General features: G+C 44.2%; 2 protein-coding genes across 2 annotated transcripts in view; one reads left to right on the top strand and one right to left on the bottom strand.

Annotated features, from left to right (window-relative positions):
• The window catches only part of AP3M2 (adaptor related protein complex 3 subunit mu 2), a 34899-nt gene extending 31374 nt beyond the window's left edge, over positions 1-3525 (bottom strand). The window contains exon 1 of the mRNA XM_074981638.1: positions 3423-3525. The gene's annotated coding sequence lies outside the window, so the exon portion shown is untranslated. The remainder of the gene's footprint in view (positions 1-3422) is intronic.
• Positions 3526-3546: 21 nt separating this feature from the next.
• Positions 3547-15604, top strand: part of KAT6A (lysine acetyltransferase 6A) — a 66335-nt gene continuing 54277 nt past the window's right edge. The window contains exons 1-2 of the mRNA XM_074982022.1: positions 3547-3644; positions 5093-6021. Coding sequence (XP_074838123.1) covers positions 5419-6021 — 603 coding nt within the window. The 5' untranslated portion in view covers positions 3547-3644; positions 5093-5418. The remainder of the gene's footprint in view (positions 3645-5092; positions 6022-15604) is intronic.

Raw genomic sequence — 15604 nt, 5'->3', positions numbered from 1 at the left:
GTGTTCTATCTGTTTCCTCTAACCTTTGCCTATACTGTCAGTTTAGACTGAAAACACCTTCAGGGCAAGGGCAGCCTACTACTTGGTGTAGAGTCTAGCATAAGTGAGCCTTGTTCTCCATTTCTTCTGAGGCAGGACCATAATGAAAATAATAAATAACAATTCACCCAATCAGTCCCTTTTAACTTGGATAAATTATTGTGGCTAGTGTTAAATAAGTTCCTCTTGTCCAAAAAAGAGAAGTTTCTGATCTGAAGACATTAAACTGAAACAAATTTAGAAAAAGCCACAAGTTTACTTTACTGTCCCCAAACAGCTGACAACAGGACATACCTATTTTTGCTTTTATTAAACTATACATTTAAATACAGGTCCATTCAAAACAACAGAAGACTCCTATCCTGAAGGGTATTGATCAAAATCACAAAACTGCCCATACTCTTTTTTAAATAAACTTATGCTTGCATGAGTATACAACTGAAATGCCAAACAGAAGCACAGAACTGGAAGAAACCTTGAGGGGTCATCAAATCAAGTCCCCTGCACTCATGGAAGGAGCAAGCACCATCCTATCATCCTGTACCTCCTGAACTGGTAGTTGACGCTCTCCTTGGTGCTATCCAGGGGGTTGATTTACACCTTCATGAACTGTGGGGGAAAGGGTATGCTAGGTCCTCCAAGTTTCAATAGCAGCATTTCAACATCACCATAGTTAATTTGCTAGTTGGGCAACAAAGTCCCTGCTTGTGGCTTTCTGAATAGTCCTGTGTTCCTAAAGATGTAAGTATCAGGCATTTTCCCCGACCAGCCAGAACTGATGTCAGTTAAGCATCCCCAGCAATCCACCAACATTTGAAGCTATAGTTACTGTTATAAGAAGGAGAGGAGTGTGTCCATCCGTCTGGGTGTCTGTCTGACTGTGTGAACATTCCCCCCACAACCCCTCACCCTTCCCCTTTTCCCACTACACCTCTATGTCATACACATTGCTAAGCGTCACAGTGCTGCATAGAAAGTGATGATTAATGGCCCTGCACATTTGCATAACACATGTGGTTTCTATATCCAAAATGATTTCCCAATGACTCGTAGCAATCCAGGTCCATGAGTTTCCACACTGCAATTGCCACCAGCTTCTCTACTGCCAGTGCAACTCTCATTCTGGAATCTAGGGTGAGTGCAATACACAGATTTAGCAATAGGACCTTGCACACTCAAAAGTTCTACAGCCAATAATCACCATCCCAACCAATCCTGGATTACAATGCAATCAGTCAGTGCTTGTTCCTTAGGCTAAGAAGCAGTGCTACACCAACAGCTGCTGCTCTTGTGAATGTTGTCAACAATCTTGAATTGTTTCTATGTCCCTCAGCAATTTGTCCTCTAAGAACTCACCACATTCCCAGGTCATTCAGTTTTTCTTACAGCTCTAAAAAGTGGAGGATCATGTGTCTGGTGCTTATAATGCTTATGACAATAGTGTAGAGTACAGATGTTAAAGGTTAACTGGTTAACCAGTATATGCTGGAGCAGCTAAGGGTGCTCCAGCCACGCCAGAGCAGTCCTGGTCCACGGCAGCTCTGGGAGTGCCATGGGTGTGGAGTCTCAAGCCCAGGTGGATCAGACCTGACCATGGCCACCTCAGGAGCACTGTAGATGGGAAGATGCCAGTCAGGTTGCAGCAGCCCCTGTCTGCAGCAGGGAGACACCCTTCCATTTAACCAGATGATGAGTTAAACTTAATATTTAATTGGTTAACTAATTAAATGGGATTTTACATCTCTAGTGTAGAGGTCCATGCATCTGACAGAGATGGTAAGACAGCAAGGAGGCCTGTGTGGGCTTGTGGGATTTTAAAAAATGGCATGAAAATCATGAGATATGGATGACAATATGGGATGGAAAGCATTGCATGCTTGGAGGTTAACCCTTTGCTCCCAGTCACCCCTGCACAACTCATTTCTGTCCCATAATGACTTTCCAAAACTTTCCAAAATACAGTGTGTTGGATGGTGTTGGGTTGTACCCAGGGGCACACAACCATGGTGCACTGCACTGCATATCAACACAAGTTCTTCTGGTGAGCATGTACAGCACTGACACAAAAAGCCAAGTATGCATGAGCACAAGTGGTTTACTCTGGAAGGTTTATGCCAACGTCACTTGTGTCAATCAAAATTTGTAGTGTAGACCAGACTCCAGTCCTACAGATTAACAAAGTTTAAGGTCAGGCCTATATAAAGATAAGTCAACCCATCTATGTTGCTCAGGGGTGTGAAAAAATCCACCTCCCCACACCCCGCAAGTGAGATATTAAGTGGATGTAATCTTTGTTATAGACCATTGCTAAATCAATGAAAAGATTCTTCGGTCAACCTGACTTCCACCTCCTGGAGGAAGTGGTTTAGCTACTGTTATAGGAGATCTCCTGCTGTTGCAGAAGCGAGTCTACACTGAAGTGCTGCAGCTGAGCTGCTGTAACTTTTTAAAAGCAGACTAGCCCTAAGTTTAGCAGATGCTGTTTATCATGCTCCACAGTTAATGTTGAAATAGAAAGTATGTCTTTAATATTGTAAGACATGAATATACCGTACAACTTCTTTACAAATATAAAACACATTTATTGAACTCCTGTCCATTTTACCAACCCTGCCTTGTATGGGACCTAGATCATTGCTGGGTTCCTCTACTCCTTTTAATTATGTGATTGCACCTTACGTCTCATCACCTCTCCCTCTAATTATCTCCTGTCCCATTCCTATCAATCCTTTCTCAAACCACATCCACCCCGGCTTGTTAATCCTCTCCCCAAACCCTTCCATCACTCCCAGACCACTCTCCCCAACTTCCTTCACTCCCCTATAAACTGCTCCCAAACCTCCATGCCCCTTCCCTAACCCCCTCCCAACAGTCATTCCATCTCCCCTAAACTCTTCACCCCAAACCTTTCTCCCCAGACTCCCTCCATCCCTCTTCCCTTAGTTCCCCTCCCCAGTCTGCCATCCCCCCAGACCTGTTTCCCAGAGACTGTCCCCAAAGTCCCTCCATCACACAAACCCTCCTCCCCCAAAGCCCTGTGCCCATAAACCTCTCCCAACCCCACACCACAGTGTCCCTCATAGATCCTCTCCAGTCATTCCCTCCCCCCAAACACCTCTATCCCGACACACCATTCCGCCAAGTCCCCCATCCCTCAAACCCTCTTCCCCAAATCCCTCTGTCCCCAAAGGCCACTCCCCGAAGTTCCACCCTACCCCCAACCCTCTGCCCCACACCCATCCCCACAGACCCCCCAAGTCCATCTAAGCCTCCCTCCTCCCAAACGCCTCCGACCCCAAAGACCTTCCCCAACCGCCCCGTACCCACAGCCTCCTCCCCCCCCCATCCCCTGTCCCCGAGAGACCCCGACCCCCCCCCCTCACCTGTCCCGCGCACCCCTCACGCGCGCGACGCCCCGCATGGCTCCGCTGCCCCACGCAGCCAGGCTGTTCTCTCGGCGAGGCCCCCTCCCGCCGCAGGCTATTCCCCTTCGTCGCCCCCTCCCCCCGCCGCCGCGCTCCGGACCCAAGATGGCCGCCGTGTCAGTTTGGGGCTTCGCCGCCGTCCGGCCTGCGGCTCGCGCTGCGCGGCTCGCGCAGGGCCCGGTGAGTGGTGCGGCCGTGGCCGCTCGGGGCCGGGGTGCCGGGCGCCGCGGGGCCGGGGGCAGGCGGCTGGCCGGGCCCTGCCGGTTCAGGGAGCGGGAGGCCCGCCGGGTTCGCCAGGCCCCGCGGCCTGTTCCGGCCCCGCCGCCGCTCTGCGCCAAGCCGGGCCCGGCCGCCGCGCCCCGCTCCCTGCCGAGCCGTCGCGCTCGCGGGAGGCCGCGGATGAGGCCGGCGGGGCGAGCTGGGGCCGAGGCCGTCCGCGGCAGCTCGGAGCGCGGCTCGGGCGGGCCCGGCGGTGTGGGAAGCCCGGGCCGCCCGTTGCGGGGGAGAAGCAGCGCGGTGTCCCTGGGCCGCGACCGGGCAGGGTCAGGCGGCCCGGCCGGGGGTGCCTCTCGCGGGCACTAGGGGCTGGGCTCTCGCGCTGGGGGGAGCGGCAGTGACAGGTGCAGGGGCCGGAGAATGGGCCTGTGACCTCGGCCACCGGGGCCATCACCCGCGTTGCCTGGCCTGGCCTGGCCAGTGTGGATGCTCTAGGACTTTATACCCTGATGGGAGGTCGCAGGGTCCGCTTCCCCGGGGTCCAGGTATGGAGTGGCTCCCAGGCATCCCCTGCTAGCAGCAGTTGATATAGAAAGGTTCAGGCAGGTGTACAGCTGTGTCTTGGGTTATACTTCCCCTTATCTCTGCTGTAGTGATAATATGACCCCGGTTTAAATACTGTTTTTCGTTCCGCGTAGATTTAGTTTTGAGCACATATTCTAAACTCCTCCCAAATTGTTAGTCTTACACCTGTATGTGGGGGAATCTGTGATCCAATTTGGCTTCTAATTGTTACTAGAAAGCAGAGTATGAGAAGGAAAAGTTAACGGTAATATGTTGACTAACTTGGAATGTCTAAACTTTGCCCTATAAAAAAGGGTGGTTTTCAATAAACTGTTCACAACTACTTGAAAGTCTAAGCAAGAGGCACGATGTACCATCTAGCTGTGGTGGTGGGAGTCCTGTAGTTACTTTATATTGGAGATTCAGGGTAAGGCTATGTCTTCACTGCCAAAGTAAGTGTGTTGATTACGTCAGGATAGCTGTCATGATGTAAAATTTTAACAGTGATGTGACACCAGTTAGCTACACCAACAGAAGAATTATATTAGGTCAGCCCTCTATTTCCAGCACAGGATTATGTTGACTAGCTACCTCCAGGTAAAAGCCATGGTGCTTTGTCTCCAGTCAGATTTTGCACTTTTACCTTTCTCAATGTACAGTTCAATTTCTTTTTTAAGGGAGGACATAGGCTAAGCGTTACCTCAGTATTATCACAGAAAGTGCTACCAACCTTGAGTGAAGGATTAGAAGAATTTAAGATATGATTGTATATTTGTGAATATACCAACTGGAATAGGATAGTTGTGACTTTCTTTGTGGATGTGACTGTTTTCTCATTTTTCTTTCAGATTTAATGTTCCAGTTTTTCAGTTGTGAGATTGGAAATCTGAAGTTGTGGTGAGATGTGATGAACTTTCAACTTTGTGAAAACCTTGCTCAGGAGCTGCTGTTGGGTTTATTGAAGCATGAAGAAATTCCTAACAGAATACATCATTTTTCTACTTTCAGTGTAAAAAATTGATGTCTGAAAAAGAGAGGATAATTCAGATCAAAAAACGTGTATGCTATGGTTAACTGGTTTTCATCCTCCAAATATCTGTTTTCCCATGGTGTGAAGCTTTTTCAGCATCGGGATAAAGGATAACGACTCTATGGATATACAGAATTTATCACCATGGTAAAACTCGCTAACCCGCTGTATACGGAGTGGATTTTGGAGGCGATCAAAAAGGTGAAGAAGCAAAAACAGCGCCCTTCAGAGGAGAGGATATGCAATGCAGTATCTTCGTCTCATGGTTTGGACCGTAAAACTGTTCTGGAACAACTAGAATTAAGTGTTAAAGATGGAACTATATTAAAAGTCTCCAACAAAGGTCTCAACTCCTACAAGGATCCTGATAATCCTGGGAGAATAGCACTTCCTAAACCTCGAAACCATGGCAAGTTGGATGGTAAACCAAATGTGGACTGGAATAAACTGATCAAACGGGCAATTGAGGGCTTGGCAGAGTCCAGTGGTTCATCCTTGAAGAATATTGAACGGTTTTTGAAAGGTCAGAAGGATGTGTCTGCATTGTTTGGAGGTAGTGGCACCTCCGTCTTTCACCAGCAATTGCGATTGGCTGTCAAGCGTGCTGTTGGCCATGGCAGACTCCTCAAAGAGGGACCTTTGTACCAACTCAACACTAAAGCAGCTGCCAGTGGTGAGGGGAAAGAGAGTTGTGAGTCTCTTTCCTGTCTGCCTCCAGTGTCGCTTCTTCCCCATGAAAAGGATAAGGTAAGAGCCAAGTATACACCTACACATCCCTGGAGCTGATGAAAAATGGTGATACAGGCTCAAAATTTGAGGTCACTCTCTTTAATGTGTAATTGGTAAGTTAAAAATGGGCGAGAGATTTTAACAACTGTGCAGCAAGTGAATAGTTCTGTTTCCTTGTGGTTTCTGAGCATGAGCATGGTTGGTAATTTGTGCCTGACACTTGGAAATGGCAAATAACAAACTAGGTACCCCAATATTCATGGTGTGAAATCAAGGGGTTGGTCAGAGATTCTCTACCAATAAAAGGTTGTGTATGTATCATTTTTAATGCCACTTGTATCATTTGGAAAAGCAGCATATTTTCCCGTCACACTTTCAAATTAGATTATAAAAAAGAAGAAGAAAATCAAGGCTTTATTTTGTGTCATTTGGCTACCAGCCCAACTCACTACTTCAGAGGCATTATTTTATTATATGTACTGTGATAGCGTCTACAAACCCCAGTCAGCTATCTCAGCTTTATAGTGCTGAGTGCATTCAGTGCACACAAGGAATGACAGTTCTTGCTTCAACAAATTTAGTTTTAGTTTATATAAAGTCAACAGGTGGATAGAACAAGCAGGGGATGGGGTGGAAGATATGGTAGTAGTGAAATGAACACTTAATGTATCTTAGCGACAGCTAGTTATTTGTACTATATAATAAACTCTGGTATAGAGTCATTTTAAAATGAAACACTTCTGTATTTCAGTATTTCCTTTTCTCTGCATATTTGTGGCTTGGTTCTTTCTACTCCTCTTATTGTATAAGATTTTTGGCTTTTCCAACTTCAAGGTCAAGTTGGCAGAATGAAATTGACACCCAGTCAGTTCCTCTCTTACCTCTGTTCTGCAACTGGTTTTAGTATGTCATCCAGTTTATTTTCAAATAAAGACAAGAATTATCAATAGAGGGTCCCGTTGCGCTGTAAGTCTCTTATACTTTCTGCACCAGTGCTGAAAGTGACTTTCTTCCGTCCACGCTACTGTCTAAATTATTTCCAACTCTGCAGGGTAGGAGGTCTTGTTGTTGACTTCTTTTTATTACTGATGAGCTCTCAGTGCTTCTCTAGTCAGCTTCACACTCCAGACAGTGTTCTTTCCTGTGATCTGGCAAGCTTTCTGAGCCCTTGGTGACGTGAAGTTTCTTTTCTAAACTTTCTCACTACTGTTACCACTAATAAAGAGCCATCAGTGATTATACAGATAGGAGCACTATTGTAAATAGAACACAATTACGTTCAGCACTGTGAGACATAGACCTGCATTGAGTAGGATTAAGGAACTGTGTACTTAATTCTCGCAGTTCCTGGAGCTCTGTCCAGTCTAGGTTATGCTCTTACTGTTAGTAATGTCTGGTCTACACAGTTTTTTGTACTACTTTAAAAAGGTCAGTTACTATACCAAAAGAGTTACATTAATGGTCACTGTACACAAACGTTAAAACCAGTAGCAGCTGAAGCAATGGTAGTAACAGTGGGAAACTGTAATATACCTTAGTGTCAGGTTTTACAGTAGGAGGCCAGGTCTACACTAGGAGGGAAAAACAGAAAAGTCCAGGGAAAAACAAAATATGCAAAGTCCAGCTATGAGTATTACATAGATTGAGTTGACACAGGGGGAGGTCAACAGAAAATCTCTCCCATTGACTTCCTTTACTCCTAACAAGGGGCAGGAGTACCAGTGCTGACACAGGTGCCATGGAAGTTCAATTTAGCATGTCTGTGTTAGATACACTAAGTCAAACTCCAGAAGATCAACTGCAGCCAGGTTGATCTTCCCTGTAAGTGAAGTTGTACCCTGAGAGAGAATGTCTAGGCTCTGGAGCTGGTTGCATCCTAATACTGTGGCACGTGTAGGATCCTTCAGTGGGGTTATTCCATGACAGTGACTTAAAATGAGGTTGAAGAGTGATAGAGAGAGATACAGGATAACATAAGGTTGTGTAAATGCAGTGAAGGAGAATATGGAATACCACAGATCCCATATATTATATTTTTTGTTCCCCAATTATAACCCCTAGTAAAACTTGAAAATTTTAATCAAGATGTTAAAAATGTCCAGTCTCCTTTGGAATTACAAACACATGAACTTCTTGTAACAGTTCAGATCTGGGGTTTCTGCTGTAACTTTTGTAAGTTGGAGCTGTGACAAAATTCACATGGCCATGTGCTGAAGAAAACTGCAATGACCAGTTCTGCTGACTTGAGCCCTGTTTCTTCTTGAACTCCACCCAAAATGTTTCTCTTCAAATACTCCTGGCATATAGTGCATGACTCGTGCTGAGTTTCTAGCTAGCTACACTAGGGTCATTATTGCCTGTCAGGGAGTGTTTCTTAAGCACATCTTCAAAGTTTTGCCAGTTTTAATTGGGCTGCAGGTCATTATATAGTTAAAGCCATGAGACATTTGTTTGACTGGGAAGGATGTACTTGTGAGGTGACAAAGGCAGGGCATCCAACTTTTTGTCTGATGCAGTAACAGTTACAACAGATGCCAGCATGGCAATCCTTAAATAAATTATTTAAATGTTGAAGGTTGAGAGAGACTTTTGTTTTTGTTTGTTTCTGTTGCCCTTTGGTTTGAATGAATTGTATTTTTATTGTAAGCACCAGAGACTTTAGTTCCTTTATCCACAGAACAAATACAGCATGAGTAATGGTGGTAAAGGGTTCCCCTTTTAGTCTCTGAATATGACACAGTGAGACTGCATCTGAGGTTGAGTAAAGAGCTCAGTTTCCATACCCAGTTCAGGCCATAGAATTGCTTTCCAGAAAGGTATTAATTACTGGAAAATCACAACTGAGACTATGTTGACACTGAAGTTAAACACCCACAGTTGACTCATATGGTCTGGCTGGGGCTTGCGGGGCTCAGGCTCTGGGACCTTTATTTGAGTGTAGATGTTCAGGCTGAGCCTTAGGCACTTAATTGCAGTGTAATCATACTCTTTGAGTGTGAGGACCTGTCTAGTAGGAATTGACCTGAGACGCAATTTATTTCCCTTGTGGACCATGTGTGGTAACTTTCATCCACTGCTCTTTGAGGCAGGATTTTAACTAGCAATCCAGATGTGAAAGGCTCAGTATACTCGGTGTCAGTCCCCTGGGCTATCAATCTCACCTATGTTTTTAGAAGTTTGTTAATTGTATAACACTTATTTGCAATAGTTAAATGTCAGTCAGTTTAGAAAAACTACAAATAAAGGTTTCTCGACTTCTGTTTAACCTTTTATTGTACGTAAATAAATGTTAAAGGAATGATGCCAGGTTAAAGTATCATATGGTCCAAGTTTAGCATCCTAAAGCAATTTTTAGTCATCTGGGTGATGCTGGTCTGCCATTCAGTTTGCTTAGTAATAAGAGATTAATCTGAAGTCAGTAAATGCAGGTATTCAGCATCTTTGAATGCACGGTACTTATTAAGATGCTTACAGGTGTGTTTAGGAGTCAGCTGTGGGCATTTATTTTAGAACATTTTACCTGGCAATTTTAAAGCTATCAGTAATGCTGTAAGTTAAAAGCAGAATACTTGATAAATCTAATTTACATTTTATGCGATTCACATATGCATTTCTCATAGATTGAACAGTGAAATTGAAAAACAAGCATCTTTTTCTTATGAGCTTCTGTTCAATTTCACTTTCAGGTTCTCATGTTAAGTGCAGTTTCGATAGGGTTGCAGACACTCCAGGGGAACACTTGTTTAAAAATGTTTTTATTGACATGTAAAGAAAACTGCTGAAAATTTGATATTGGTTTAGTAAAAGTTTTTTTTGCAAAATTAAAATTTTAGTCAAGCATCCTTTTTATACTACATTACAGCATTCAAGGTAAGGAAAGACCTAAACATAACCTTTAACTTCATGGATTAATACAACTGCAGTGTCTGAGTCTCCCAGAAACATTATTTAGGTTTTGAAATAGATTTTCAGGGCAGAATTCAGCACTGAGGTTTGGATAGCTATACTTGATGATTGTTAATTATAGACAGCTTTAAGTTTTAAAGTTCTGTCCTTCTACTTGATTTTGTTTCCCTAATAAATGCACGATATTGTCATTTGCTTCCCTATAGTTTAGTCTGTAGCTTCTATTGTCCCTATTTTATGTTGGGGTAGGCTTGTCTTTGGTGCAAGAAAAGGACTTTGGAGAGCAATAGGATAAAACGTTCTGGGATAAATAGGGCTTGGTTGATGTGGCTGTTTTAAGGTTGTTTTATTTATGACCTAATGAATTTCTGTCCTCCCTGTTGTTTTTTTTTTACCTTGTATATCTTCATGTACAAAAGTTTGCAATTGCCTAGCAACAAAGGTTAATTTCTTCTAAGAGCACTTGTTTGAGCTTTGTGATTAATTTGACTGAATTGTGAAATGTAAATAGTAACTAATATCTAAGTAAATTTGTGTGCATATGAAGAAAGTGTTATGTAACATGATTAATACTGGGAAATTTCTAATACGGGGCACTAACTTTTGACAGAGGATGTATGAAAAGGGAATTGGAATGTTTCAAAAGTAAGTCTTCTCTGGGTATTGACAAATCTCAATATAAGCAACTTTGGGGGAAAAAAGAAGAGAAAACCACTTTTTTCTGGCTAATGGACTGAATTGCTTTCTTAATTACCTGTTACATCTGACCATGGGTTTCTAGTTTAAGGCTGTTCATCCACTGTGAAGATTTATCAAAAAAGCACTGATTATTATTATTCAGAGTGTGGTAGTGCTTACAGACCCCATATTCACCGTGCTAGGCGCTGTGAAAACATAACATGTAAGGTCACTGCTCCAAGCTCATAATTTAAATAAAACAAGTGATTTCCACAAACAAGGTAATGGTAACATTGTGGTGTTCTATCTGAAAAGCATTCTTCACAGCATACTTGTTACCTAGTCATAGTGCAGTTTTTGACATTATTCTTTCCTAGCAACAGTGGGTATAAAACACAACAGGTTGAATCTCACTAGTCTGGCACTCTGTCTGGCAACATCCATAAGCTGGAATGATTTTAGTTAGCTAAACAGCCACACCCATGATAAGTGGCCAAGTTTCCTGTGGTCCCATAAAGTTTATTTCCAGTGACCAGTCCTGGTTCCCAATGCTCTGTGCTGCTATTTAGCTGTAATTTGCCCCTAAATGTCTAAGAGACCAGTAATCAGTGAAAGTGTTGGTAGTGCTGTTAGACAATATTGACCTCCCATGGTCCAGCAAAGTCGCTCATTTGGCACCAGTCAGGTGCTGAGGGTGCCAGACGAGAGATGTTCAGCCTGTACTTCCATGGTTCCAAGGTCTCAAAACATTAAATGGACACATACAGTAGAGCCTTGAGTTACATGGGGGTTGCGTTTCTCGCAACCCCCACATAACTCAAGTTTCACGCAAGTTGGGAGAGATGGGAACCAGGCAGCAGGAGCCGGGGAACTGACCAGCCCATGAGGGCTGACCAGTTTCCTGGCTCCCAGAGTGGCAGGGAGTGTGAACCAGGGGACAGCCTGGTTCCTGTCTCCAGGCTGCTTGTGGAACCTGGGAAACTGACCAGCCCACTAGGGCTGGTCAGTTTCCTGGCTGCTTCTCTCTGCCTTCCCCCAGCCATGTGGCTGTCAGCTTAACAGGGGCACCTCTGGGTGAGGGTGGGGAGAAGGCTCTTAGCCTGCCTAGCCACCCACAGCAACGCATGAGCAGAAGTCAGCAAAGGAGAAGGAAGAATGGAGTAGTTATTCTAAGAACAGCCATATGGGGTCAGACCAATAGCCCATTTAGCACAGTGTCCAGCAATTCTGGCCAATGAGAATGGTGGGTAGCAAGCCTGCAGGCAGCAATGTGCTTTCGTTCCCCAAGATGGGGGAGGGAGGGCAGCAGCAGCTGCATGCAGATTGCGCAGCTCAAAGCTGCTTCTGCCCCTTCCAGCTGGACCTGTGGGCTGAATCTGGACCCAGCTCACCTGACTTTGGCCTGTGAGGCTTGCGACTCCACACCCCCACCCCACAGCAGGCCAGATGCTGGAGAGGGGAGTCCTAAGCCTTGGGGGCTGGAGCCAAGCAAGCTGTGGGCCAGATTTGGACAGCAGGCTTGGGGTTCATTCCCCATTCTCCCCCATTTCCCACTCTAGAGTTTGAGACTGCAGTAGCAACATGTTTATCTGTGAGGGTTCAGCTGAGTACTAGTTACTGGTTGGGGATGGCAAGGGGTATTGATATAGCAAGGTATTCCCTCGCAAATATTGTGTCTTCTGATGCCACCACCTCAGCCAAGCTTCACCATCATCATTACTTTATACAGTATTAAATTGTTTAAATCTTATACTGTACATACTGCCTTTTGCCTGCTGAAAAAAATCCATGGAACCTGATCTCCCTTCCCAATTACATTAATTTTTATGGGGAAAGTGGATTTGCTTAACATTGTTTCACTTAAAGTAGCTAGCTTCACTCCACCTTGGAGAGGTCGAGGGCTTTGGAGAAAGGGCAGAATTGTGGCAGAGAGAAAGCAGGGGCAAGAGGAAGCAGGGTTGGGATGGGGCCTAGGGTCAAGAGATGGCCCTGGGATTATGGTTTCCAATCTGTACAGGTTGAAACACTTCAGCACCAGTCAGGTCCTGAACCAGGGAATTTGCCATCCTGTGGAGGTCAGTGCTGCCTCTCTGATACCACCAGCTGTGGGGCTCCTCTTTGGATTAAGCAGAGGGGTCAGCATTGACAGAGTGGGAATAGGGGTGCAGATGCTAGAGAGAAGAGGAAGGGCAGCTGTCGAAACCCACAACTGGTGACCAGCAACCTAGCCCCTCAGCCATGGGGCTGTGCAGCCATCCTGCCTCTTCCCCAGAGTGCCCCCAACACTCCTCCAGTACCTGCTTCTACCTCTCCTTCCCTCCCTCCTGGAGCTTGAACAATGCAAATGAGGTAGTTGCAGTGTTCTGGAAGCTCTGGGAGGGTCGGGAACTAGTTACTGAGCATGCCCCCCGCCAGCTTTTCCCTGTGAGTGCTGCAGCCTTGGATGCTGGACCAGGGATGCTAGACCAAGGATGTTGTTGGACAAGGAAAGTCTGGTTTATAGAAGTCCAACACAATTTATATTGCATTATAAATATACTAGTGAGGAAATATCAGAGAGGTACCTCTGTTAGTCTGTATATTCAAGAACAAGAAGTCCTGTGCCACCTTGTGGACTAACAGATGTTCTGTTAGTCTATAAGGTGCCAAAGGACTTCTTGTTGTTCTAGTGAGGAAGCTGGCTTTTCTGGCTTGAGTGCCAAATGGGTCAGTCTTTAAAAGCACCTGGAAGTACTTGTACTGGTATACCCCTTGTGTTAATTGAGTCCAATTTCTACTTTCCTTGGAATTCTTCTTATGTAAGTTAAAAGTACAGAAGGCTATGCTAGTCTGCAGATATTTAAAGGCTATTGTGCAGGAGAGCTCCCTGTAATCGCAGAATTGCACAGAAGCAGTACCAGCACTGAGGAGCAGGAGAATTTCTGTTACTGAATACTGTCATGGGAGAAGTGTTTACTTTAAAGGGCAGTAGTAATCTGTTTGCCATAAGGAACATATCTGATATGGCTGTACAAAATTAGTAAGCAAACTAGCAGCTATTTGTATCTGTCTGTAGCACTATAGGATTGTCACTTGTCTTAAAGAATATAGTGGACACCACACAGATAAGGTCTTGTTCGCATGGGTCTGTCCTGCCCTATTGCAGTCGGCACAGAGGTAACTTTAGGCCACTATACGATGACTGTCGGAGTTGAAACTAAATTCATTTATCCAAGAAAATTTACATCAGAGGCAGCTATGCATGATGGATATTTTTTTTTTGGGGGGGGGGAGGGGGCAGCTTTATGCACATGATAGCTGCTGATGCCCTTGCTGTACTGCAGAATCTTTAAAAAATAAATGCCTGTTCTGTGTCTTGGGACACAGTTCCATTGCTAGTAAGTAAAGTTGTAAGTGGATTATTTTTTTTGCTGGAGACTGTACACAAAGGGTCTGCAGCAGCTACAGTGATGCAATTAGACTTGGAAGTGTAGTTGTGCTGGCATTGGCTCCCAGCTGGAGCAGGATTAGAATTTGCTCTCTTCCAGTTTGTTCCTTGAAAAGGGGAGACTGTTCTCCTCTGACAGGAAAGTCATAGCTTCTAACAGATGGCCTCCATCTGCACTGTGTAACTCTGGAAACCTAAGTGCCAACAAATTATTTTGAACTTGATTAATGAACAGGTGAAGTAATTCATAAGAGCAAATGTGTAAGAAATGCACTGTTTTTGGTTTTCCTTGATATTAGCAAGAGACAATGGAACATGAGAGCAGCACAGGTTATGTGAGACTTTGTGAAAGGGAATGGCTGAACCTGGAATATTGGTGATTTAAAAAAAAAATCCACAGGGTAGTAAGACATGGTGTTTTGGTGATACAGTTGTGTCAACTGTGCATGTTAGAAAAACATGGGTTCTAAACGTCATATTCTGATGCAGTTTCCATAGGAGTAGAATACAGGATACCAGTCTTTGACAAAATTAAATTGGTCCTGCATGTGGATGTGGAATGACACATCCCTGAAGGAACTTTATCACAGAAAGCTTTAAAATATGGACAGACTGGGAGGGTGGGTGCTGGTGTATGTTGCTAAGTACACAAGAGCTTGATTCTGGTGTTAAAAAACAACAGCAAGAACAAAACAAAACAAGAACAAACAGCAATTCAGCAGGTCACCAACTCTCCTTCAGGTTCCTAGCTAAGTTGGTACACTGTCTTAACTTTTCCACTCCCTGAATGTTGCTGTTTGGTTGAAATGAGCTAATTAAGAATGGTTTAAACTTTGGCTAATAGGCCACAGTCCTATTTTATCCAAAGCAAAATTCTGAATTTGTATTAAGAAGAAATACTTGATGTGCTACATGTAGAAAATCTGGCTATACAAATGCTGTGCGTGAAATAAGGTTGCTGATTGCTTTGACCTCTGCTCTTGGTGCAGAGAAGGAAGGCAGGTGTGTATTGCTGTTTATATTTCCAGATGATCTTGAACTAAATTTGACCTAGAGAGTTATTAGAAGTAGTGTTAATTTCCCTTCCAATTTATTTAGAAGAGTGTTTTGTCCCTTATGTTAAAATCTGAGAACTACAGTGAAAATGTTTATCACTTAAGTGCTCTTGTAGCTTACGTGAACACCTTCTGTGGCGCAGATGCCAGTCCTGCTTTGCATATCCAGTGGGATACTGCAGGACTGGTGTTAGTTTGGAGACTGTTTCAGTATCTGAGGTCTAACAGTGGTTAGGGACCCCCTTCTTTCACAATACAATAAAGCCTGTAGACTGCTAAAGAGGGTTCCCTATAGGTAGTGTAGACAGTATTAGATCTATACAGAACATGTGAATCTTCTGAATCACCTGTATTTTCTCAATTTGTCCATACTTATCAGTTTGTCGTATTTTTAACAATTAATTGGACAAAACAAATTCCATATCTCATTGTGCAGCTGGATACATAGAGCATTGTTTAATGTGGGACTGGAACAAGTTTGGACTCTTTTGAGTTCTGTTAGTTAGTTCACTGACTCTGTGGGTACTGGGCAATT

Source organism: Carettochelys insculpta, chromosome 31 (assembly GCF_033958435.1).
Source record: "Carettochelys insculpta isolate YL-2023 chromosome 31, ASM3395843v1, whole genome shotgun sequence".
Taxonomy (NCBI): domain Eukaryota; kingdom Metazoa; phylum Chordata; order Testudines; family Carettochelyidae; genus Carettochelys; species Carettochelys insculpta.
Note: the sequence above shows the minus strand (reverse complement) of the source record. Positions and strands in the feature narration are given on the sequence as shown.